Raw genomic sequence first — 27,381 nt, 5'->3', positions numbered from 1 at the left:
AGAATTACAATAAGCCATAGACTTAGAAATCAGAACTGCGTAGTTTCTTGAGTGAGCAATATGCAGATAGTGGAACAGCCACCGCTACAGTATCACACTGGCAACAGTAAAAATGCATCACGTGATATAATCAGCAATGACCATGAAGTTCTGTGTCGCCCGTCCAACAAAGTAGGTAGCTCAGAGGGTCACTGGGCTAAGTTACGATATGTGGAGCTCAACATTCGGACATTATAACCATTACTGCCTGAGAAGCATGTATGAGTTGTCTCCCAATTTCCTGCTTAAATAGCTACATGCCCCATCCCACCTTCACTGACTTGGGGAAAGAATTAGAAAAGTTGTACAGATAAAATTGTCCAGATGAGCCAAAAGATCACAATTTACATAAAAATTTAAAATGCAACACACCCATCTCTTTAAATATATTTCTGACTTAAAACACCAGGAACAATGTGAGCACAGAGAATTCACTCTTTTCCAGTATGAAGAACTGGCTATCTAAAGAAGTACTCTATCAGAGCTAAAAATTCGTTTTTCTCCTATCTGCCTTCTTCTATTCTGCTTCTTTTCAAATTTCTTTTTCCTTCTAATTTTGTCATAAATATAAGTCTTTCAAAGGTTACTCTGGGACTTTGTTTTCAACAAGGAAGTGAACTCAATTGTAGGGATAAGACAGTTCAGTAGAGACTGGAAGGGGACAGACAATCTGACACAGAATGCACTTATGTTCACGTTTACTTCATGTCAATCACTAACAACCACCAGAGGTAAGGATCCTAACTGTCAAGTGTTCAGCCAAGAAATCCTAAGATCAAGATTATATTAGCTAATAGACATCAACTGGGAATCAGGCAAAACTCCAGTTAGATTTCAAAGCACATTTATTCCACTATTCGTCACTGCCTCTGCTCCAGCTATAGCCCAGTGAGTAGTTCAGAAGCAAATTATGCAATGAAAAAGTTTCAAAATACTACTTTAATTCAGGTTACAATTATCAAAACATTTTGTATATTGAACACTAGCATACATAATAGAATAGGCAGCATAACTGACCATTTACAGAATTCATTTCCAGTAAATGAAGGTTTTGCCTTGTCTTTCTTCTTCAACAGTGATTAAAGATCTCTTGTTTTAACAGAAGATCACTATAAAATTAAAGCATATAATATGCAGTGGAACCAAAATTAAAGGAGAAAGAAAGCAAAAACAGAACAGTTGGGGAAAAATCCAGAAAGACACAGTAATAACAAAGTTCTCAGGTTTGCTATAAAGGAGAAAAGTAATGCTAGCTTAAGCCCTAGATAGAAAAGACCATGCCACTTGAGCTTTATCTTTTGGGACTGTCAGCAGTTCCAATCCCAGAGAGCTCAATTACCACCCTTCTTTTATTTTCTGTCACTGCTCTCCCTCTAAGGATCCATGACATCACTCAAGATCAAGCCTAAAACTGCAAAAAACAGAGCAGGAGAGCACGGCTAAACACGGCACTTCCCATCTTCTTCCTTGAAGCCTTACCTATTAAAAAAAGTTACAACTTAAATTCTGATTGTTTAGAAAGCATATTGTTTTTCTTATGATAATGAAATATGTTACACTATGCCAAATAAATGTGTATTATCTACTGAGATACTAATGGAAATAAGAGCGCTAAACCTCAAAAGGCTACCCCAAAAGAAGTTCTAAAAATTTGTGCTACAGAGTAAAGATTACAAAATGAGTCTATTATAACCATTTTCTACAAAGTGTGACATTTCACATTACTATATGCTTAAAGGCTATGTTTATCTTTCACATAAACCTTTCTGACACTAAGAAGTACTATAAAGGATGATATATACAAAGATCCTACAATCAAATACTCTACAGAAACAATGTCCTATATTTTAATCATATCTTGAGACGCAAAATAATAAAACTCTAAAGTCATATCATTAATCTATGAATAATTTTAAATGAAGATTAAAAATGACAGCTAACAGTTAATGAACACTTATGGCCCAGGCATTAAGCTTAGAGCTTTATGTCTATTATTTATCCTCCTCAAACCCTATGAAACAGATAGTATTGTTGTCAACTTCACTTTATAAGTAAGAAAACAAGGCATACAAGCATTAAGACTCTTACCTAAAGTTGCATGGCCAGGAGATGGTGAGAAATCTAAACCATGCTCTTAGCCATAATATGTACCTCTCCTCCAAAGTCAAATCAGACTTCTCCAATGTAATATCTCCGAGAAAAACAGTCCTACATAACATGATCGCTGTAATAATAAAATCCTAGAATACAGTACGTTCCTTCTCTTCATCTATTATCTCTGTGTTATAGTAAGAATGAATACAAACCCATGTAGATAATATCCACTACAAGCCCATTTGCCTGTTCATCTTTCATCACCTATTGCCCACATTTTACTACTTGTTCCTTAACCATTCAATCTCAAACTAAACCATTTATAGCTCTCATTTGAAAGCATTACTAATGCTTTATTTGCAAGAAGAAAATCCCTGTATTTCAGTAAATTCAATTAGCTAACCCACTACCTATTAAAATGCCATTTAAAGTGAATAGGATTCTTTACTTACCTAAAATCTAAACCTGCCTTCATCAAGAGTTTTAAGTGGTTCATAAGACATTTAGAAAAAAACATCAAGGATAAAAGAACAAGAGCTAAGTAAGAAAATCTCAGGAGTTTAGTAAAGTCACTGTTAACTAGTGCAAACTGAGCTGAATTTCCTAGCAACCAATGAAGAAATAGAACCATGACAGATTTTATCTAGTAAAAAGAACAATTTTTAGAGAAATCCCATGAAAGTATTTAAAAAGTACTGAAACATAACAGTATCAAAAACTTTTGTTATTGTTGCTAAGCTTCTTCAGTAACACAGACCACCCTTACATGCAGTTCTTACAGTAACCATTTCTTAAGGCTGTGATTTTCAACCCTGAGTGATTTTGTCCCCAGGGGATATTCAGTAAAGTTCGGAGACATTTGTGGTTGTCTCCACAGGTGCTGGGGTTGCTACTGCCACCTAGTGGGTACAAGACAGAAATACGGCTAAATATCTCAGTGCACAGGGTAGGCCCCCCACAATAGAGATTTAGGTAACTCAACATGTCATTAGTGCTAAGTTAAGAAGTCCTGGATTCTCAAGGGCATAATTCTACATCATAGGCATCTCTACAAACTAGTCTGAGGATTAGATTATATATTTAGCTTTCTGATGATTGAAAATTAGAAAAGGGATGTGTTGTGCCTTCATAAATCTGGCAAAGCAAAAAGCTATGCAATTTCTCAGTCAACTCCTCTAAATAGTTTCAACTATACTATATAATAATATTAATTCAAAAACAAAAACCCTGTAGACTGCATCTACTGTAGACTGAAAGGAATTCCAAAAGCTCTAGATTTATGGGACACAAGTGACAATCTGCTGTGAAAGTAAAGTCCCCATCTTGCCCAAACAGGAAGCCACGGACACAGGCTATCTGAGAACATACAGCTTTGTGTCAACTTAGCATGAAAGCTGAAACTTAGGAAGCATCAGGTTCAGGAGAGATTATCCTGCCCAGAAAAACTTCAGATGGAATGGGCTATGTAAACAGGCATGACTTGGAAGATTTGTAAAATGTAATTTCTAAAATTTACCCCTAGAGATTCTCATTTAGCGGGCACGGGGTAGAGCAGACAAATCTTGTTTTAACAGGTACCCCTGATGATGCCAGTGGTCTTAGGATTACACTTTGAGATAAAGACTTCTAACAGAAAAAGCAAATCAATCATCCCCTTTTACCATAAAAGAAGCTAGATTATGGTTAACACAAAATATTTAAACTGGAGTAAAACGGCATCCCATAAAGGCACCTAAAATGTTAGTTATAAAACGAAGGCCAAGGAGTACATGTGTTACAAATACATCAAAACCCAGTGAATGAGACACTTAAGATTTTTGTATTTCATTGTATGTAAATGTAAAAAAAAAAAAAACTATTAAAAGAAAAAGGAAAAATTTTTAAACGTTGTGTTCAAATGCTATGCAGACCAAAGTATTAATGGGCAAAAGTATAATAATATCTGCAAAACACTCGGAAATGCATTTAAAAAGAAGATGCCATTAATGGATGAGTAGAATACAGGAGACAACTATACAGGTACAATTCCTTCAAGTTTTCTATATGTTCGAAATTTTACACTAAAAAAAAAAAACTGGGAGAAAAATTTTAAATTAATCCTAAAAGAATATACGAAGATTTCTCAAAACTCAACAGTTAGAAAATAATTCAACTAGAAAATAGGAAAAAGACATTAAGAGACATTTCACTGAAGAGGATATACAGATGGCAAATAAGCACGTGAAAAGATGTTCAGCATCACTAGCCATTGGGGAGATGCAAATTAAGGCCACAATGAGATGTGATCTACTACTCATTTTTAGAACAGCTCAGATTAAAAAATAACTGACAATACCAAATGCTGGCAAATATCTGAAGAAAGCGGATCCCACATGCACTGTGCTGCTGGGATGGTAAAATGGGAGAGCCTACTTTGGTAATCACTTTGGCAGTTTCTAAAAAAACTGAATATATAACTGATAATAAACCACTGTAAAATAAGAGTAAACAAACCTGGCTATGACAATATTTTTTTGCCCTTCATATTTATATGATAAAAGTACTGAAATTTCCCACTACTCTAATGTCAAGCTTCTAGATCACATCATTATCACTTGCAACTTATTAGCTAAATGAATCAAGACTTTCTTAATACTGTTCAAACAAAACTAAAGCCAGAGATAAATTAGGTCTTATGGCTAAAGAAGACAATCGCCAATAAACAGATCTCAAGTTTTCATTATTACAAAAACCCTTGGTCTCATTTTATGTCAATTATACAAATAATTATGGAATCAGGATTTTTAAATGCATCATCTCACTTAATCTTACTTAAAGAAATTAAGAAAATTAGATAGAGGTCCCATACACAGTCATCTATGGGGCCAAGACCTGGATCCAAGTCTGAAGAATTGTATAGCATACATGGAACTTGTGAAATATATGCTTTAACACAAACATAACAATCTGCGAAAATCCTTATGTTTGAATATGTAATAAGTAAGTAAAATGGTGTTAAAATCTGGGAAGCTATAATCACTAATGCCTGGGAATGAAAAATATGCTGGTTCTATCAAATGTTAACTTTTGTTCCAGAAAGCCTACTACTCTACTCAAATTAATTAGACTTTTAAAGAAACATCTTTAAGGCACTAACTCTCCATCTTTCTGGGTTATCATGTAATATTTGGTTTCAGTTCCCATTCACTGAAAAGACAGATCTGCAGGCCTACCCCCAGGTTTTGTTCTAGACCCCAGAACAAAAGAGGCAAACCTCTGCCTCTTTGGAGCTGTATCTGAACTGCAGTGGAGCTGACGCTCTCTACGTAAGTGAGTAGATCCAACATGTAAGAAGGTGATCAACTGTGAACATGAGGCTTACTCCTAAAGTTCAAAGTGAACATCACTGAACATAACCTGGATAGTAGTTAAAATAACACAGGAAGTAGGTCGGATTAACTATTTACAACACTGTGCAGCAATTTAAGAAAGAAATTAACATTAAAAACTTGCTAAACCACTCATCTAAAAACAGTAGTCCTCATAAGAGAATATACACTAAAGGCTAAATTTAAAAATATTTGCTTTCTCAATTCATAGATATGCATAAAGCTACAACTAAAAAAAGGTAGGCACCAACTGCAATGCCACTGTCATATAAGTTCATTTAACTTATAATTTTTTAATGACCATGAATATAGTAATCAGTAAATTAAATGGGGCCAATTTTTTATTCAGCTTTTTGAAATGACATGTTTGGTGTGGTAGGTCTACATGTTTTCACTATATCAGACCTTGCATTAATTTGGTTTACTATTATTTTTCAACTTTTCAGTAAAAATTTAAAAGCTGAAAACAGCTTTTAGAGATTAATGACATCCAAAGACATTCCATAATTTCATTGCCAGAAATGATACTTTTACTATAACATTAGTACATAATGTCCCCTTTTACATTAGAACTATGAGTATAAATTATCATGCTGCTTCTCCTTCCTTTTTTAAACAATCAAAATGATAAACTGAAAATGTATCCTTTGAATTAATTTCAATCAGACTCCAAAATACATGCCAAATTTTTAGACGAGTACTTTTTTCCTCCTGAATTTCATTTTCAAAGACAGGAGGAAAAAAAGAAGGAAAGGAAAGGAAAGGAGAGAGGGTAAAAAACAAAGCCACTTCAAAAATACCAGAATAAAACACATCTAGGTCTTGACCTGCAACGTTCTATTTAGAAAACTACTATGACATCATCAAATAAAGTACCCAAATATGTCACCTAAATAATTAATAATTATTAACGTCACAAAGGTTAAATAATTGCTATTTGTTTTTAAAACATAATTATCTGGACTGGCTTTTCTCCCCTTCGTTTGTCATTGGACAGAGATTTAATCTAAGAAATCCCACTATTTCATTATTAAATATTTAATAAATTTCATTATTAAAAAGTAAGTGGTTTTAACATTTTTTTTTCTAATAGCTCTTGATGTAGGGATATGTATACAGAAATAAGCAGATAGTTAAAAGATCTCAACGTTTTGAAATCTGAATTAACTCAAAGAACAGCAAATAATATCTCAACAAATATTAACAAAAAATTTTTAAAGTAGAAAAATTTCCTTTTATAGAATATTGGTATTCCTCTAAGCTTTTGCTTAAAATATTTTAAAATGTAGTCTCCTCTAATTTCTTTCACCTATTTATCAAAACAGAAAAAATTTAATGTAAAACATATAGGTTATTTTTATAAAACTATCTAAGGAAAGGTTTTATAATAAAATAAACATTAAAACTTCAAATAAAACATATCATGCTGAACAAGTTTTTAAAAATCCAACAGGTACCACGTCATTAAAATATTTTTATAAGGAATTCCAAAATATTTTTATAAGAAATTTAACTGAAAAGTTTTTTATTTGTGATTAAGAAAGCAAGTATTGCTAAAAACTCATATAACTTTCCCTCCTTTTTCCATGGTAATTGTAATTTTCTTTGGTGGTTCTTGATTCTGAAATGTCAAAATTTAACTGAAAAACGTTATATTTGTCCTGAAGAGATTTTTTAAAACAATGGTAATTTCCTCCCTAACATCCTCTTTTCTCTTGAAATGTAGCTTTTATTTCTAAATCAGATCCTCAAAGTCATGTTTTATACAGTCTATTTTCTATTCATAAATTCAAAAATTATGAGAACAAAGGAAAAAAATAAGTTCTAAAAAAAGAAAAAACTATACATTGATACAAATATGACATTTTTCAGAAGAACACTGTGGGGTGTTGGGGGTGATGCACAAAATGGGTGAGAGAGGTTAAGAAGCACAAACTTCCAGGTATAAAATAAGTAAGTCATGGTGGTATAAAGTACACATAGGGAATACAGTAATATTTAACAATTTAGTTCAATAACATGATAAGTGGACTTGTGATCATTTCATAATGCACGAAGCTATCAAATCATTATGCTATACACCTGAAACTAATACAGTATGTTAACTGTAACTCAATAAAAGAAAAATAATTTTAATTTCAAAAACAGTAATAGCTGGTGGCTATGTTTTGAACAGAAACTCCTATAAAACTTTAACTCCTTTTCCAAAAACAGTAAAACTATTTTCTCCATACACCCTGCTGCACATGTTATTTTTCTTCTTCAAACCTTAAGTGCATGCTCAGTTGCGTCTGACTCTTTCGAGAACCTATGGGCTGTAACCTGCCAGGCTCCTCTGTCCGTGGGATTTCCCAGGCAAGAATACTGGAGTGGGTTGCCATTTCCTTCTCCAGGGGATCTTCCTCACCCAGGGTTCAAACCCAGGTCTCCTGTACTGTAGGCGGATTCTTTACCACTGAGACACCTGGGACGCCCCTTCAAATCTTAAGATGCCGTATCAATCCATGCTGCAGCAACATCCATTTTCACGCATGTTTTTCTAAGAAGTGTGCCACCATTATTACGGTGGTTGCTGTAAAGAATCACTATCGCTTATTTTTTTGCTCTCTTTCCTGGTAATCAAACTGTATAGGAAACATCTGAACCACTCCTAATCTAGCACTGACTGGATCTTGCTGTGGTTTTGAACCTTTATTTGATATAACTTAAAAAAGGAAATATTCCATAATGGGCACTCAACAACTTTCAAGGTAAAAGAATGGAACAAGTGCCAGTTCTGTGAAGCTATGTTCACTGACAATTTGTTCCATTTATCTACCTTTGTTTCTAGTGTATTTTACCAAAATTACAGAAAATATCTGCAGATTTTTAAATCACAATATATTATTTCATCAAAAATAATGATCAACAGATTAATATTAACTTCCTTTATCTGGGTGTATTTTGGTGATTTGTTTTTCATAAGCAAAATCTAGACAATTTTATTGCAAATACATTTAATTCTATCTGAGACTCTTAACCTCATCACATTTCATAATTGAAATAGCTTTAAGCTGGCAACAGGCCAAATGTTTTAACAGGCAATTAGCAGAACAGAGCGCCACTTACTGGTTTTTAGTTATTATTCACAAGAATACTTAAAAGAGAAACATGATAACAATTTCATTCTCTGAGATTGGTAATAAACTTTAATAGACTTCACACCACTCTAATAATACAAGAATACAGCAGCACCTCCACTGAACATTCTAACAACAAATTACCTTAAAATTACCTTTAATGCTGAAACACAGCATCAGAAAACATTAAATCAAGGAAGATTCAAAGAAAATTAATATATTCTTCACAAGTAAAATGAACCACAGAGCAGATGCTTTTTAAGGAGTGTACTTAATAAAATAAAATTCTATTTTCTCAATTCTCTAGGTCTAACCAAATGTTCTGCTATTCACCAATTAGCTTCAAAATCCAAAAATACGGTCTCAAACTGTCCAAAAAATATAAAAATAAATAAGCTTAAAAAGCTAAACTGAGCAATTTAATTCCTAAATGTAAAAGAAAAAAATTATTTTCAGCTGGTTTCAAACCTGATGTTCCTTTTCTGAGTATGACTTAATTCAAACTTGTTTTTTTGAAAATCAGCTAACATTTTGAAAAAACTGATTTTCAACAGCTAATGGAGCATTCTAGTCGAGAAGGGTATAAAGAAAGCTAACTTACCTTGGTTTGGCTGCATACTCATATTTGGTCTGGGGCCGTAGTTTCCCATGGGCTGTCCTTGACTCATGGTCATCTGGTTCTGTACCGGCATGCTCTGGGATGACGGCACGGAATGGTTGTAACCTCCCATGGACCCGTGGCTACTTGAAGGCATGTTCATGGAACTGTTTGTCATATTAAGTTGATTGGGTCCAGGTCCCTGCATAGGGATATGGTTGGGCCCTTGAAGAAAAGTGATCAAAACCAAAATATGAAAGTTAAACAGATGATCTATACAAAAGTACCTTAAAAAGCTTTTTTTTTTTTTGCATTAATGCAATAGTAATACCAAATAATAACTTGAGTATTTAATCAGTAGCAAAAAAAGTAAATGCTTTACTTGAATGATAGCAAATACTGTGAGGAGGACTGCTGCTGCTGCTGCTGCTAAGTCGTTTCAGTCGTGTCCGACTCTGTGTGACCCCAGAGACGGCAGCCCACCAGGCTCCCCTGTCCCTGGGATTCTCTAGGCAAGAACACTGGAGTGGGTTGCCATTTCCTTCTCCAATGCATGGAAGTGAAAAGTGAAAGTGAAGTAGCTCAGTCGTGTCCAGCTCTTAGCAACCCCATGGACTGCAGCCCACCAGGCTCCTCCATCCATGGGATTTTCCAGGCAAGAGTACTGGTGTGGGGTGCCACTGCCTTCTCCAAAGTATTGAGTATTTAATCAATAGCAAAAAAAGTAAATGCTTCACTTGAATGATAGCAAATAGTGTGAGGTGGACTACTATTCTCATTTTACAGACTAAGAAACTGATGCTTTTGAAAAGCCAGAAACATTCTAGAAAAATTAAAAAAAAAAAAAAAACAACAGTATGAAGGAGGACTTGCTTTATAAGAGACCAAAACATAGGAAGCTGAATTTAAAATGTGTAGTGCTAACACATAAATGAACAAATTAACACATCAGTGAACCTAGAGCACAATCTAAAAACTGACCCCAAAGCACAATCTGGTAAATGACAATGGTTCTGAGATTAGGTATCTGTGAGCAAAAGAAAGATAATTCAATAAGTGATGTTGTGACAACTGAGTAGACATCTGGAAAAACACAGGCTGGATTCCCTACCATGTTTTTTCTAGCAAAACTAAGTCCAGATGTAAAAGAAGAAAGAAAAAGTAAGGAAACCATAAAAGAGTCTTTCAAACTGGAGAATTTCTAAAATAAACTTAGAGTGGAAGCGCTTTTCACAACTATAAAAGATTTATAAACTAGAGTACATAAAAATAAAACATTTGCACATGACCAACAAAGCAAAATTAAATAATAAAAATATTAACTGAGAAAAAATATTTACAAGAAATAGCACAGACCAAACTAATTACTTAACATATAAACTAAGTAAGTAAAAGTCCACCAGCAGTAAACAGGCAAAGTACATGAAACATCAGTTCACACAAAAGCTTTACAAAAGGGCCATAAATATGAGAAAATTCCTTGTTTCACTTAATATAGTAAAAAGGCAAATTAAAACCATGAGATCCATTTTTAATCTTTTAGATTTGCAAAGATCAAAAGCTTTGTTCCAACCCTATTATGAAGAAAAAAGCACTTTCATACTTCATTGGAAGACTATAAATGTATAAATAAGTACTATTTTTATGTAGACCAATATGACAATAACTACCATATTATAAAATGCATATACCTTTAACCTAGCAATTTTAGTTCTAGGACTTTATCCTATAAATATACAAGTTTTTGAGTGTATATGGATATGGATACAAAACTGTAAATTTGTTTACTTATTTATATTTCACAGGCATATTCATAACAGCATAATTTTTAATACCAAAAGACTAGAAATAACCTATATTTCTATCAGAAGGAAACTGTCCAAATAAATGAGAGGCATCCATAAAAAGAATGTAATACAGTCATCAAAAACAACGAGGAAGCTCTTTATATACTGAGTGGTCTCCAAAATATACTCTTGCCTGGAAAATCCCATGGATGGAGGAGCCTGGTAGGCTCAGTCCATGGGGTCGCTAAGAGTCAGGCAGGACTGAGTGACTTCACTTTCACTTTTCACTTTCATGCTTTGGAGAAGGAAATGGCAACCCACTCCAGTGTTCTTGCCTGGAGAATCCCAGGGACGTGGGAGCCTGGTGGGCTGCCGTCTATGGGGTCGCACAGAGTTGGACACGACTGAAGCGACTTAGCAGCAGCAGCAGGTCCAATATATATCTTTATATACTCATGGTGTCTAAGGGAAATCTTTAAGATGTAAAAATATGAAATATAATACTATCTAACATATGCTACCATTTGTGTTTAAAAGAAAAGAGAAGAAAAAAGAATGTACACCAGCACATGTTTTAAAGGGTAACTAGACACCAATGACTATCTGGAACAATGAGTCTGGGTAGATAGGGGCTGTGTGCCTTTTCGCACCTTTTGATTTTGGTACCATCAGTATATATTATCTAATTGTTTTTTTAATCAGCTAAATTTATTTTAAAGGAAGATACGTGACCAAGATCAAACAGCATATAAAGAGCACTACCACTTACAAGACAAAATATTAAAAACACAACTAAAATCAGAAATTAAAAGCCTAGATACAAATTTGTGTACAGAAAAAGGCTGGCTAAATACCGTAGAAACTTATTAAATAAAAACAATATAACTAACTGGACTTCCAATTTCTCCTACACCTAACTGTAAACTTTCTAACAATGAGTTGTTTTACAAGTTCTCCAGTATTCTGGACAACCTAGGTCATAACTGGTTGAAAATCCCTGGCTCATAAAGAGATATCTTATTCCAGATGGCCTTACACAAAAAAACAAATGTCATGTTAACAATAATTACACTGCTGCTCACTTGCTTCCTCAGCCTTTGGCGTGAATGTTACCTGGAGAAGTTGAATTGAATTCCTAATTAAAGGCACCACTATAAAAAAAAAAAAAAAAAAATCACAAAACTCCCCTGACTTACGAAGCTGCATTGGCACTACCCTGACAGTTTTAAAAGCAACATGTCCTGATGATCTAACTGTGGACAGAGCAAGAAGCTTCCTTCGACTACAACCAGTTCCTTCTGGCTACAACCAGAAGGAAGCAAGAAGCTTCCTTCTAACTACAACCAACAAGCTGTTATGTCTTTAATCCTGCCTCCACGTGGGGTGAGGGCCATGTGGGCCATGACTGTGGAAACCCCGGCAAGAAAGAGAAAGCTGCCACCAAAACACCTCACCCTCCTACATGACCAATCAATCACACATCACTCTCCTGTAAGCCAGGTGACCTGGCCTCTTCTGCTCCGTACTTTCTACATCCAAAGACCCTGAACACCAATGCTACCAACACAATCAGTTCATACTATCCTAAGGATGCTAATAATACTAATTTTAAAAATAAACTTCTCTGTGATTTTAATTTACTCTCACTATTGCTATTTGTATAATACATTCTTTATGTTAATGAAAATAACCTTTGTTTTTAGAAAGCAAAAATTCTCACATTAAATGTAGAAAACACTCCACCAAAACTTATGGGTATGGGTGTGACTATTGTTACAAAAACAAGATAATTTAAAGATACTTTTCAGATTAAAAATTCAACCCAGCAAAAAGTGTGTAAATCAGCACCTGATGGTCTGGTATTTTAAGTAGCTCTAAACTTAAAATGGATAAACAACAAATAATGCATTATATAAGAAAGCTGACACTTTTCAGCTTTTAATTCTGCTCAACTTCCATATTTCCATTATGCTATAAACATATATATTCATAAAAATCCAAGCTCAGTTTCAATAGACCAAGGAGGAAATATTAAATACATTCGCACTTTAGAGGGTGTTTCGTTTTTATCTCCCCATGTGTTATTTTTTCAGCAGTGCCGTTTCTGAGATCAATAAAATTTCAAGTAAACACAAAACTCAGAGAAATGCTACAATACATTTTTATAAACATTTTAATTCTTATGCCATGCCTTTTTCCCCCTCCAAAAGCTTCTAAAGCCAGCTGTATTGCATAGTTTCAGACAGACTAAATTTAGCCAGTTCTGTTCATCAGAGGAATGCTGTGTGTCAGCTACATCAAAGCCCAAGGGCAGCCTGATAAACACTGAATACAGGTCACGTAGCTCTGTAGCTAACAAACTCTAAGAGAGCTTGGACTCGAGGGCATTCAAAGCAGTTTTGTCATCAACAATCTAAGTATCCCTTGAGCCCCCATGTCGTTTCAGTTGCTAAGCAACTCTGGTGTTAATGTCTTAGAGGAGAGAAACTTACCAGGCATCTGGCCGTTCATCTGGTTCTGCATGTGTGGTGCCGGAGGACCCCCACCTACCATTCCATCTGAAGGCATGTTGTGAGCGCGCGGAGGTGGGGGAGGGCCGCTCGGACTCATCCCTCCGGGACCCATAGGCATATTCTGTGTGGGTGGCTGAAAGAAGACAGTTTAGTAAAACAAGACAAACAGTCAGACTAATATATTAAAGATGCATATGGTGTAACGGTTGCCTATATTATTCAAGTGAACAGGAACAAAAACACACATGCATTTCAACTTATTCTACTGCATTTTAATTATGGGCTTATTCACATTGTATTTAATACGCTCCAAAAACTTCATAGGATCATCAGCATGGATGTATCCTCTGACCACCTTAGACCAAAGGAAGAACCACAATTCAGGTCTATTTTACTTTACAGTTAAAATTTAAAAATCATAACATTCGATACAAAAAGAATTCTTGTTTATCTATAAAGATCTCTAAGGTGCCCACTACTGCTATTTCAATTATACTTTAAAAATCAAGTCTCCTTTCATTATTGATATATTTGGATATATTTACTCTTAGTGATGTATTTCACCTGAAAAGATACAGTAACAAAAGACTAAGGTACAAAAACTTCAAAATGTGATACATTTTATATTGTTGGGGAGGGGGTGGCTTTGGAGGGGGAATGTTTTAAACCACAAAGATGCAGCTCAGCCCAACATTTTTGTGCACTACTCCTATAGATTGGAAACATTACTGACGGCCTCCAAGGGTACACAGACAGCTGCCTCAAAAGGATGCCTTTGGCAAATTTCCTAATGAAAGTGTGAAGAAAATCACTGACTAACCTTGAGAGTTCACAAAAGGGCAAAAGGAAAAACACAGATATAAGATAAGGTGGTCTGTAAACCTGGCTCCCTTCTTGGGGATTTTTGGGTAGAGAAAGCATATAGTTTCTTTCCAAAACCCAGTTTTTTAAGCCTGTAAGAGGATACGGAAATCTTACCTTTACAGATCTATTTTGCTTTCTTTCTCTACTTGTCTGTGTTCTAAAAAGAATGTCCATTTCTACAACTTCAGTCTTCCTCTGACATGTTTACTGTGTCTATACTACTCAGATTTTGCAAACACAGTACTCCCTAGCACACTGAGCAGATAGATAATACATTGTTCTTTAGACATCCCATGTAAACACTCAAATCTCCAACCACCTCATAACCACTAACACTTACAAAATTAAACAGATTCAAAATCTTAAATTCATAATCTTAGTTTCTTTCACTACTGAACCCAATAACTGCTTATTAAATATTTCCTCTTCAAGTCTTATCTTAAATTCTTTATCCAATTTGTATTCTTTAAATACTTTGCTCCATTTTCAAGAAAATTACCAAACATCAACTCGGTGTCACATATCTCACCTTTAAATCACCCTTTATCTTCCTTCAACATGGCTGACTTGATCCCCTAGTTTGAAAATCAAATTCCTTCCTCCTATTATCTTGTCTAAATTTTCTGTTCAGGAATTTATGCTCTCACTCTCAGTAACTATCAGTTTCTCATCTTCTTGTGGTTCAACTCATAAATCAGTGTTCTCAGTTCCCATCATAATAAAGTAGCTTGTATCAAACTAACCCTCTTGCTAATAAAAGCTACAAAATCCAGATAGGCCACTCTCTCCTTCCAAGATGGCCCAAACTCTGTCTGTGGAGTGTCTTTTTCTCTAAATCCATTTCTTACCTATCACTTGGTTCTCACAGAATTCTTTCTACCATGAGACATCAAGAACCTGAGCTTCATCAAGTTCTGAAACCAGGAGGTGGATCGAGAAAGATCTTGCTGTGATTTACGTCAAGGAGTATTCTGTTTTCCAAGACTCATTACTTTATATTTGTGCCTCTTTACCTGGTTAGTTGTACTTTTTGAAAATGGCAAAAAAAAAAAAATTAAAACTGTTTCTCTAAAAAAAATAAAATCTGGATAAAAGGAAAAATCATTTGAAGGCACTGAAGAGTAATGTACACAGAGAGGAACAAGAGGGGCGACAACTGTTAAAAGACGGGAAAATGGAAACAACACGACCCCACAGCCACGCTGGCTTTTCCTGACTTCCCTGTGGAACAGAAAGCAGCCCACGCAGGAGGCGGCAGTCCCACTAGGTTGAAAGAAGACGGAGATTTTCGGCCACCAGAGAGCCGGAAACTACAGTGCAAAGTCCCAGAGAGGAAGAACCAGAAAGAAGGGGAAGATTCAAGAAAACTAGCAGAAAACAGCCATTATGACAAAAAAGAGCTGAGAAGAGATTTCAGCTCTACCCTGTTCAAGGGAGACAAAGATTGGAGTAGAGGTCTCAGCACATCAGAAGGGCCTTCATACAAGCCAATCCCTCTGTTAAGATTTCAAAAGAGCCTCTACTTGGCTTAAGATCAAAATTTAAATACATCAGCTCTACCAAGTCCAACAACCCTCAATTAAATTTAAAAGGCATTCTACAAAAAGTAAGAAGAAATGGCCAACACTCATCAGGATGGCTACAATAAAAATTTTTTTTTTGAACTATAGAAAAGTTAACAAGTGTTGGTAAGAAAGCGGAGAAAATAACTCTCATACATGCTGAAGGGACTGTAAAAGGATGCAGCTGTTATGCAGAACACTTGAGCAGTTTCTCAGAGGTAAACACAAGAGCTATCAAAGTGAAGTCGCTCAGTCGTGTCCAACTCTTTGCGACCCCATGGACTGTAGCCTACCAGGCTCCTCCGTCCATGGGATTTTCCAGGCAAGAGTACTGGAGTGGGGTGCCATTTCCTTCTCCAGGGGATCTTCCCAACCCAGGGATCGAACCCTGGTCTCCCGCATTGCGGGCAGATGCTTTAACCTCTGAGCCACCAGAGCTATCAAAGGACCTAGCAATTCCACTCCAGGTACGATCCAAGAGAACTGAAGACATACATTCACACCGTATTTATAACATGAATGTCCACAGCAGCACTAGTCATAAAATGGCCAAACAGTAGGGAAAAAACTAAAAGTTCTTTAACCGATGAATGAATAAACAAAATGTGATAAATTATATACACAATGGAATGCTTTTTAGCCACAAAATGGAATGAAGTCTGATACACACTACAACACAGACACATCTTGCAAACACTTATGCTAAGTAAAGAAGTCAGACTCCAAAGTCCATACATGGTATGGTTCATTTATATGAACTGTCCAGAACAGTCAAAGCCAGAGAGCAGAAAGCAGACTGATCAGTCTCTGCCAGGGGGATGGGCAGAGGGGACAACTGGAGCTGATGGTCAATGGTCAGGAGTTCTCTTTTTGGGGTGATGCAAGTGTCCTGAAATTAGATAATATAATGGCTGTATACCCTGTGAATACACTGAAAACCACTGAGTTGTATACAAGCATTCCTCACTTTATTGTGCTTCAAAGACACTGTGTGTGTGTTTTATAAATCAGAGGTGTGTGGCAACCCTGTGTGAAGCAGGTATATTGGTGCCATTTTTCCAACAGCATTTGCTCATTTCAAGTTTCTGTGTCACGTTTTGGTAATTTTCACAGTATTTCAAACTTTTTCATGACTATTATATTTGTCACAGTGGTCTGTGAGCGGTGCTCTTTAATGTTACTATTGCAAAAAAGATTACAATTCACTGACAGTTCTGATGCTGGTGAGCATTTTTTTAGCAATCGAGTATTTTTTAATTAAGGTGTATACACTGATGTTCAGACACTTCACAGACTACAGTACAGTGTAACACAACTTTTATATGCTCTGGGAAACAGAAAAATTTCTGTGACTAGCTTTATTGCAGTATTCACTTTATTGTGGTGGCCTAGAATGCTGCGTCCGACTCTTTGCAACCCCATGGACCATAGCCTACCACGATCGTCCGTCCATGGGGATTTTCCAGGCAAGCATACTGGAGTGGGTTGCCATTTCCGTCTCCAAGAATGGAACCCACAAAGGTTAAATGGAACCCATTTTAACCTTTTAAAGTACAGTCACCCACCCATATCTGAGGGTGACTGTACTTTAAAAGGTTAAAGTGGTGAACTTCACACTATGTGAATTTTATCTCCATTAAAAAAAGAACAGAGGAGATGGACGACCAACAGAAGTAATAGAAAACAGAAAAAAGACACATAGGTCATTCACATTTTAGAGTTATATGAGAGACCTTAATAATGACTGATATGTTCCAGGCAAAAAGCAAACAGGATAAATGGAGAATTTCAGCAAAGCCTAGAATTCTTAAAAGAGTAAAATGGAACAACAAAAGTGTAAAATAAAATCACACATCAAGATAGAAAAAATGGAGAGAAAACACAACTCACAAGTGTTAAAGACATGTATGTCATGCTAAAAAGGCCTAACACACATCTAACTGGAGTTACAAAAAGTGGAGAAAATGACACATAAGCAGTAAGAATGCTGGTCAAGAATTTTCCAAAGCTAACAAAAGACATGAGTCTCTAGCAAACGTATGAAGCTCTACAAACCTCAGTAGGATATGAAGCAAATATAGCTAGACATATCAGAGTCAAAGTCCTAAAAGCCAAAGTCAAAGTGAAAAACCTTAAAAGCAGCCAGGGAAAATACGTCACATTTCCTTCAGGGGAATGGCAATCAGACTAAAAACCTATTCTGTATCATAAATAATGGAAATAGAATACAAAAAACCAAGATCTTTAAGGTGCTAAGACAGAAAAAGAAAATAATAAATCAACCAACCTAGAATTCTATACTAAGAGAAAATATACTCCAAATACAAAGATGAAATAATAATAGTTTCAGATGAATGAAAACTGAGATAACTTGTTCAACTGAAAAGGATTCATCCAGCTAAAAGAAAATGGCCCCAGACGGAAGCACAGAACTAGAGGAATTAACAGAAAGGAATGGAAAGGTAAAAATGTAAACAAATAAAAACATTAACATTTAAAATAACAGTAACAATGACTAGTATAGTTTAAAGATGTGTAGAAGTATAAAATATGACAAGACTAACATAAAGGACAACAGAATAAATAAATTGCTATAAATTTCTTGTATTTTTCAGCAAGTGTTAGATGTACAAATTTAGACTGGAATCTAATAAACCAAACTTGCACAATGTAATCTATTGGGTAACTACTTCAAAATGCCTATACACATATAAAGGAACAAATAATGCTTGATTAATTCAAAGAAGGACCAAAACAAGACAAATAGAAAACCAGGATCAGGCTGACAAGCTCAGAACCTATTATATCATGTTCTACATTAAATGTTTATGGACCTCTCAGATTTCAAATTCATATTCAATTTCATATTCATATTCAATATTTCAATAAAATAACAAATATTACTTAATTTTTAAAACTCAACTATATTCTGTTTATAGGAGATTTGCTTTAAACTTAGGGACATATAGATATTAAAAGAAAAATAATAATATATAAACATTAATTAAATGTATGGTGATGTCACTATATATCAGTTGACAAATCAAAAACTATTACTACTAGAAAAACTAAAGGGACAGTTTATTATAATAAAAGGACCAATTAACCAGGAATATAACAATCATAAATTTGCATACATCTTATAACACAGCTTCAAAATCTATATCGTAAGAGTTGACAGAATCAAAAGGAAAAACTGAATAATCCATAATAATGGTTGGAGATTTTAATATACTTCTAGTAACTGACAGGACAAAAAAACATCTAATAACAATAAAAAGCCTTAGAATATAAGATTTGACAACACTATTAACAACTCAATTTAATTAACATGCTTAGACTACTATACCCACTCTAGTGTTCTTGCCTGGAGAATCCCAAGGACGGGGGAGCCTGGTGGGCTGCCGTCTATGGGGTCGCACAGAGTCGGACACGACTGAAGCGACTTAGCAGCAGCAGCAGCAGCAAACTACTATATACGACAGTTGCATAATACACATTCTTCTCAAACACTCAAGGAATGTAGACCAAACTAGGCTATATACAGGGCCACAGAGGAAGTCAACAAATAATAAATGACTGAAATCACATGTTACATGTTTTGAGAACAGTGAAATTAAACTCAAAATCAGTAACAGAAAACTAATAACCTGTTAGTGAAGAAATCACAGTGGAAATTAGAAAATATGCTAAATGAATGAATGGTCTCAAAATTTGTGAGACAGGGACTTCCCTGGTGGCCCAGTGGCTAAGACTCCGAGCTCCTAAAGCAGGGGGCCTAGGTTCAATCCCTGGTCAGAGAACTAGATCCCCCATGCTGCGACTAAGGCCCAGCACAGCCAAATAAATAAATTTTTTTTTTTTAAAAAGCAGCAGCAGCCCAGAAAAAAAAAAAAAAATGAGATACAGCGAAACCATGAACATTTATAGCTTGAAAATGCATATTTAAAATGCATTTTTAAGAAAGGTTGAAAAATTAATAAGTTTCCATCTGCAGTAGTCAGGAAAATACAGCAATCAAACCCCAAATAGTATAATGAAGGAAATAAAATAAGACAAGTACAGAACTCAAGGAACCATATGCAATCTTTTAGAGAACACAAAAATGGGGAACAATTTCCAAGTCTTAATGAGGTCACCAAAACTCTGATACCAAACCTGACAATGACATCACAAGAAAGAAATTTACCCGCCAATACTTCTCATGAACAGACACAAAAATCCTAAACAAAATTTTGCAAATCAGATTCAGACTGCATAAAAAAGATGATGCATTATATAAACAATGTAATTTATTTCAGGAAAGCAGGCTAATTTAACTTTTGGAAATTAATCATTGTAACTCACCAAATTACACAATAAAATTCATATAATCATCTCAATAAAGGAAAATTATCTGTTAAAATTCAACATCCACTGAAGACTTTAAAACATTAAGAATGGGAACATCCTTAACCTAATAGATCTAGTTTACAAAATAAAATGTATACTCAATATCATCTTTTATTGATGAAAATACTGGACTTTCAGGAAGAAAATAAAAATTCAGGAACAAGACAAGTATATTCATTAACACCATATATTCAACAAAATAAACAAACCAACAGACAAATCAACAGAATAAAAAAAGAATAAAGCAGGGGGAAAAATAAAAGATTGGTAATGACATATAATTATTATTCAAAGATAACATGATTGAGTGCATAGAAAACAAGAGAATCTTTAACAAACTGTTAGAATCACTAAAGTAACTAGACACAGGTGTCAAGTAACTAGACACAAACAGGTATATATATATATATATATATACACACACACACATATATATACACACATATATATATACACACCTATATATGTGTGTGTATATATATAATTTCTATCATTTCCAATAAACTAGAAAACTAAAATTTTGAAAATGATACCATGTATAATAGCATCCCAAAAAGGTGAATAGCTAGAAGATAAATCTAGCAATAGAAGTACAATACTTCTACACTGCGACATTGTTGAGAGAAATTAAGGGGTTTACTAAACAGAGGGATATGTCATCCTCACTGACTGGAAGACTAAATATTGTGGAGATGTATCAGTTTCTCCAATGTTGGCTTAGACATTTTATGTAATCTCAATCAAAATCCCAGCAGGCTTTCTGCAGAAATTAACAGACTAACTCTAAAATTTACATGGAAATACAAAAGACTTAGAACAGCCAGGACTCTAGAAGAACAACATTACCTGATGTGCAGTGTTCAGGTATGTGGCTGATGCAAGGACTCATAAACAGACCAACAGAATCAAAGAACTGAGGAACAGCCCCCCACACACAGTCACTTTACAACAAAATGATTTATATTCAGTGGGTGAAAACTGATCTTTCCAATAAATGGTACTGGATAAACTGAACATCATATGAACAAAAATGAACCCTGACTCCTAGCTCAGATCATAAACAAATTTAATCTGCAATGAATCATGGATAAACGAACTTTCAGAAGCAAGGATATCTTCATGACCCTTATACAAGAAAGTTATTTTGTAAACAAGACACTGAAAAGAAAAGAAAAAGACTGATAAACTGGGATTTCACTTACATTAGAAACTGTTCATCCAAAGACACCATAAAGAGAATAAAAAGGTAATGTGCAAACTGGAAGAAAGTATTTGCAATATACATAGTCAGTAAAAGATCTGTATCTAGAATATAGGAAGAACCCCTACAAATCAATTTAAAAGACAACCCAGTTGTAAGTGGGCAAAAAACAGGCATCAGAGAACTTTTTTGGAATGATAGCATTATTCTATATCCTGCCTGTAGCGGTGGTCACAAGGATTAGTCAAAATTCATCCACCTATACAATTTAAATGAATGAATTTTATTCTATATAAATTATAGCTCAAACATCATTTTCTCAAGAAAGGCTTCCCTTACCCTCAGGGTCATCAGGCCCCATTATCTGCCCCCTTAGTCCTAGATGCCCTTCCTTCAAAGCATTTGCAACTGTTACTAAAAATGTTTGCATAGTTACTTAATTAACATCTGTCTACCACACTATATGTTAATTTCTGTAAGGACTGAACCCATAATTATATTTGCTTATCAATGTAGCCCCGAATCATCTAGTATCAAATAGAAGTGAAATGTTAATTGCTCAGTCGTGTCCGACTCTTTGCAACCCTATGGACTGTAGCCCGACAGGCTCCTCTTTCCACGGGATTCTCCAGGCAAGAATACTGGAGCGGGTTGCCATTTCCTTATCTTCCCGACCCAGGGATCCAACCTCGGTCTCTGGCAATGTGGGCATATTCTTTACCATCTGAACTATCAAATAGAGGTACTCAATAAATAATTGTTACGAAAAACTGGGGTTTCCCTGGTGGTTCAGGTAAAGAATCCACCTGCAACGCAGGAGACCTGAGTTTGATCCCTGGGTTGGGAAGATCCCCGCAGGGGAGAGAGAATGGCAATACACTCCAGTATTCTTACCTGGAGAATGCCCATGGACAGAGGAGCCTGGTGGGATCATGATTTTTGATTGTCAAAATTGCCTACTCAACTCCACACCTCCATTTGGAAATCTATTAGACACTCAAACTTAAAATCTACAACACTGAGTCCCTGACATCTCAGCCTCAGCCTCAAATCCCTTTATCCAACACTATCTATCAGCTGATGGCAATTTCATCATCCATTTGCTCTGCTGAAAACCAACAGGGGCATCCTTTACACCTCTTCTTACATACTGCCTCCTACATCCAACTTTCAACATATCCTTTGGGCTGTACCTTCAAAACAAACCCACAATTTGACTTCTACTACCAACTCCTCTGCTACCACCCTAGTACAAGCCACCATTACCATGTATGCTCATGATTACTGCAAAAGCCTCCTTGAGGACTCCCTGCTTCGACCCATGCTCCTCCATGGTAAATTCTCCACAAAGTAATCAGAATGAACTTGTTAAACATCAATATAGTAAATTCTCCACAAAGTAATCAGAATGAACTTGTTAAACATCAATCCACTCTCTGGCTCAAAATCCTCCATGAGCTTCTGGTTTCAGAGAGAAAAACAAAGTCCTTACAACAGCCTGCTATTAGGCTCTGTTCACACATCTTCCTTACCTTATTCTGTTCCAGCCACAACAACCTTCCCATTGTCCCTTGAACAAGCCAGGCACAGTCTCACTTCAGGAGCTTCCCACTGCTTGTTTCCTCTGCCTAAAACACTTTCTCAGGTCTTAGCTCAGACTTCACCTTCTCCAAGAGGTCTACCCTGACCACTCTAATTTCATATTATAAACTCCATCCCAGCTTCCAGTATTTCTAATACACCTCTTCCTCTCCTATTTGTTTGCCTTTCCTTAGCTCTTTCTATCTCCTAACAGGCAACATGATTTAATTATTTATCACGCCTGCCTTGCTTGGTACAACATAAAATCCAAAAGAGCAGGAGTATTTGTGTTTTGGTAAAGTAATTAACTATTGCCTAACACACAGCAGGCATCTAATACTTAGGGAAAAAATTAAGAAGCCATCAAATTTAAACAATTTACTATAAAACTAAAAATAATTCTGACTATAAAATATCTTCACTATTTCTTTAGAATATTTTAAAAAACTGAAAAATACAAACTTTAGTTTAATAATCTTTGACCTGTATAAATATCATTAGTTTAACTGTCACTAAAATAATTCCCCAAAGGAGGCAATCAAGTGACATAAAGAAACAGATTAAAAGGAAATTATTTAAAACAGGCTACATATATTTTACATATAGACACATATACACATATAAATACTTCCAAAAACTGATAAAGAGATGATCCTTAGACACACACAAGAGTCTTGATGAATCAACCAAGAGTGGATACAAAAGCCCCATCCATATCATTATTTGTCTTACTTCCTAGTCCTAAAACCAGTCTCCCAAAATGAGTTTTACACAAATCTGAAACAGTTTAGGAAGGTCTCCTCAGTTCCTCATTCATGCTATCCAGCAAATACCTATCATGATTTTTCCTAGCAGTCTGAAAAGACAAGATAGGCAACAGTGTTGACAAAATGCTCCCTGTATTAGCGTAGAGAAATGTGTTCCCATAAATTAATTCTCTATGAAATGCATGGTTACCTCCTTTATGAAACCTTCTCTAATCCTCAATAGAAGAACTAATCACTTCTGTTTCAAATGTACTTGAAATATACATACTTCTAAAATAGCATATAATTATACTGCAGAATTACTGTTGTCTTTAATTTCATTTATAGAATGCTCTGGCATATAAAATACAGATAGACATTTCAGAAGACCGTTTCACCTGCTGTCTTGCTCTGTTTTTAATACCAAAATGTCTTAATTAGACACCTTTTATTTTGCAGCACTTATTAAGGTAGAAGAGAAAGAAGACAGCTGTGGCTGGTGAAAGAAAAGCGCGTAGTCTGAGATGATCACTGTTTCTCAGTAAAGAACTCAGTGTTTATACTACTCACTTGAGACAGGAAATACGAAAATGCAGGCTGTGCACTTTTTTCCCCTTTAACAGCAGGGAACAGAGGAAACTTGAGAGAGATGAGTTTTGCCCACATCATGTGGTGAGGAATATTCAAACTGGGTATGCCAAATGGAAGCTAGATTCACGGTGCACACCTGGGCAAGAAGATACTATTTGGGAACCAAGAATATGGAGAAAGTGAAAGTGAAAGTCGCTCAGCTGTGTCTGACTCTTTTTGACCCCATGGACTGTACAGTCCAAGGAATTCTCCAGGCCAGAATACTGGAGTGGGTAGCCTTTCCCTTCTCCAGGGGATCTTCCTAACCCAGGGATCGAACCCAGGTCTCCCGCATTGCAGGCGGATTCTTTACCAGCTGAGCCACAAGGGAAGCCCAAGAATACAGAGGGGGATCTTCAAGTCAAGAATATAAAAAACAAGGAATGTGAGTGAAATCTCCCAGAATGGGTGTGTATAGTAAAAAAAAAAAAAAAAAAATGTTCAAGGATAGATCATCAGCATTTCATGGGCAGGTAAAAATAGGGAGCTGAGTAACTAGAAAAGTAAACAAAGAAAACTCACAGAAGTTAACACAAGCTTCACCATCATCACACTGACCAAATAAACATGATCATGTTCATCAAACACTTAAAACATTCTGAAACTCTGAAAAGATGCCAATATTGAAGAAAAGTCCGTACCATAAATCTAAATAAAATTTTAAACGCTTTCATTAAAAAAAAAAAAAAAAAACTAATATAAAATAGGACAGTGTGTACTGCAAGGTTCTACTTGCATAGAAAAGAAGGGGAAAGTATGTATTTACATTGGCTTTTATTTGCATAAAACACAGCAAGAAGACAAGTTGGAGATGGGTTTTGTATTGCTTTTTGCAATCCTTAATGTTCTAACAACATCAAAGTATTATTACCTGTGCTAAAAATTAAGCTAAAATTTATAAATGAAACAGACCTTGCTAACCTTTAAAATGTTCCACAGCTCTAACCATGTGTTCCTTCACTTCACTTGGATCACACCTGCAAACAGCTAATTTTGTAAACAGCAAATCCTATAATATCAAACTTTAGTCAGTGAAACATCTTAACCAATGAGTGCTCTGCCAACACGGTCACTGACCTGAAGACAAATATATGACCGTTTTTACTGACACTTGTCTAAGGAAAGGCTAATTGAGTGCTCAACGCTAACTCAGACTATCAAGTGTGCATCCTCCAAAAATGCAATTTAGGAAATAAAAAAACAACATATAAAGTGTAAGGCTACTTTTTCTAAGCTGATTTTTAGTAATAATTTAAGACTTTTCTTTTTTTGTACAGAAAATAGATTAAACAAAAATTATCTTTAATACCTAACATTACCTGGTTAAATTAGAGATTCTTTTTAAAACTCAATGCTCATAGCGAATTAAGTGCAAAGCCAAGACAAGCAATTCCAATCAACTTTCAGCCTTCTTTTAAAATTAAATGCACACACACTCAAACTCAGTGAAGGGCGTGAATATCAGTTAAGTCTCCAAACTCCTTCCCTTATCCTGCATATGTGTTCAGTAACTGAATCTAGCCAATCTTCTTTCAAACACTCCCAAATCTGCATTCTCTTTCTATGTGTCCGTTCCAATTGCATACTACCTTCATTTTCATCACCATCAATATTTGCTGAGTACCTCCTACATACTGGACACCCTGAAGTGTTTTATTTAGTCCTCCATGTAATAGACTCATAGAGTAACTGTAAATTCTCATATTGTAAAATGGTCACGGTATACATCAAATGAAGGTAGATACTACAGAAAAAGGAATCATATTTTTCCAAAGCTTTACATATCCTCAAACGTCATTGGATATCCCATTCAAAATATATAGCAATATAAAATCCTCAATTCCTAGTTATACAATAGAATCAACTGAAAAGCTTTTAAAATGTGCAGCCAAGGTAAAGAAACACTAGACTATATGATTATCCAAGTTCCTTCCAGCTCTAAAACTTTAATTCTGTAGAAATATTTCCAGACTGTATGTCTTCAAAATGAAATGCCACAATAAAAAAAGACTATTTTCTCCCCAAGTTCTTCCCAAAGAAAAATTAAATCAATAGATAAAAGCTTTTTAAAATTTAAACTGTTCTCTCATAACTCTTTCCTAAATCAATGGTACTTGAAAGTGAAAGTTGCTCAGCCATGTCCAGCTCTTTGCGACCCCATGGACTATATAGCCCACTAGGCTCCTCTGTCCATGGGATTCTCCAAGCAAGAATACTGGAGTGTGTTGCCATGCTCTTCTCCAGGGGATCTTCCTGACCCAAGTATTGAACCCAGGTCTCCTGCATTGCAGTCAGAGTCTTTACCATCTGAGCCACCAGGGAAGCCCACTGTTGTTGTAGACAGTAAATACCAACTCTGAAAACCAATATTCCAGTGATGTCTCCAACATCATAAGGTAGACAGAACCCTATATACACATACTAAATGGATTCAGAATAGTGTGCACTTTGAACAATGCCAACTTTGTATAAATATTTGGGCTTTTTCAATGTCACCTCAGATGTCAGGCATACTGCTTTTAAATAAGCCTGACCACAGACTACATTCTTCTGAGTTCTGATTTGTGATTTGCTGCTTTCTGATTACGGGCTTAAAATTGAAAAATCAAACTGGTAAAACATATATAAAATTAAGAATAGTTTCTGTTAGAAACTTACAATGCATTTGAAACAAGAAAAGAATACCCAGGACCCAGACTAAGGAGTACAATGCCTAATGGTTAATACACTGGCTTTATAAGTCGTCTTTCTCCTTTTAGGTCTTTTTCCATTTATTCCTGATCTTTTAATTCTTGACTTTCATTCAAACAGAAGAGGCTTGCTAGATCTGGCCTAGTTTCAGATACATGAAATATTACTATAAACACATAATCCCTCTTTGGGGGGG

General features: G+C 35.4%; 1 protein-coding gene across 6 annotated transcripts in view; it reads right to left on the bottom strand.

Annotated features, from left to right (window-relative positions):
- The window catches only part of SS18 (SS18 subunit of BAF chromatin remodeling complex), a 76,403-nt gene that overhangs the window by 23,936 nt on the left and 25,086 nt on the right, over positions 1-27,381 (bottom strand). For all 6 annotated transcript variants that reach the window (XM_070778793.1, XM_019986788.2, XM_019986787.2 and 3 more), the window contains exons 4-5: positions 13,498-13,651; positions 9,222-9,443 (exon numbers count right to left, since the gene is read on the bottom strand). In XM_070778793.1, the coding sequence (XP_070634894.1) occupies positions 9,222-9,443; positions 13,498-13,651 (376 nt within the window). The remainder of the gene's footprint in view (positions 1-9,221; positions 9,444-13,497; positions 13,652-27,381) is intronic.

The sequence above is a fragment of the Bos indicus genome, chromosome 24, assembly GCF_029378745.1.
Source record: "Bos indicus isolate NIAB-ARS_2022 breed Sahiwal x Tharparkar chromosome 24, NIAB-ARS_B.indTharparkar_mat_pri_1.0, whole genome shotgun sequence".
NCBI classification, from domain to species: Eukaryota; Metazoa; Chordata; class Mammalia; order Artiodactyla; family Bovidae; genus Bos; species Bos indicus.
Note: the sequence above shows the minus strand (reverse complement) of the source record. Positions and strands in the feature narration are given on the sequence as shown.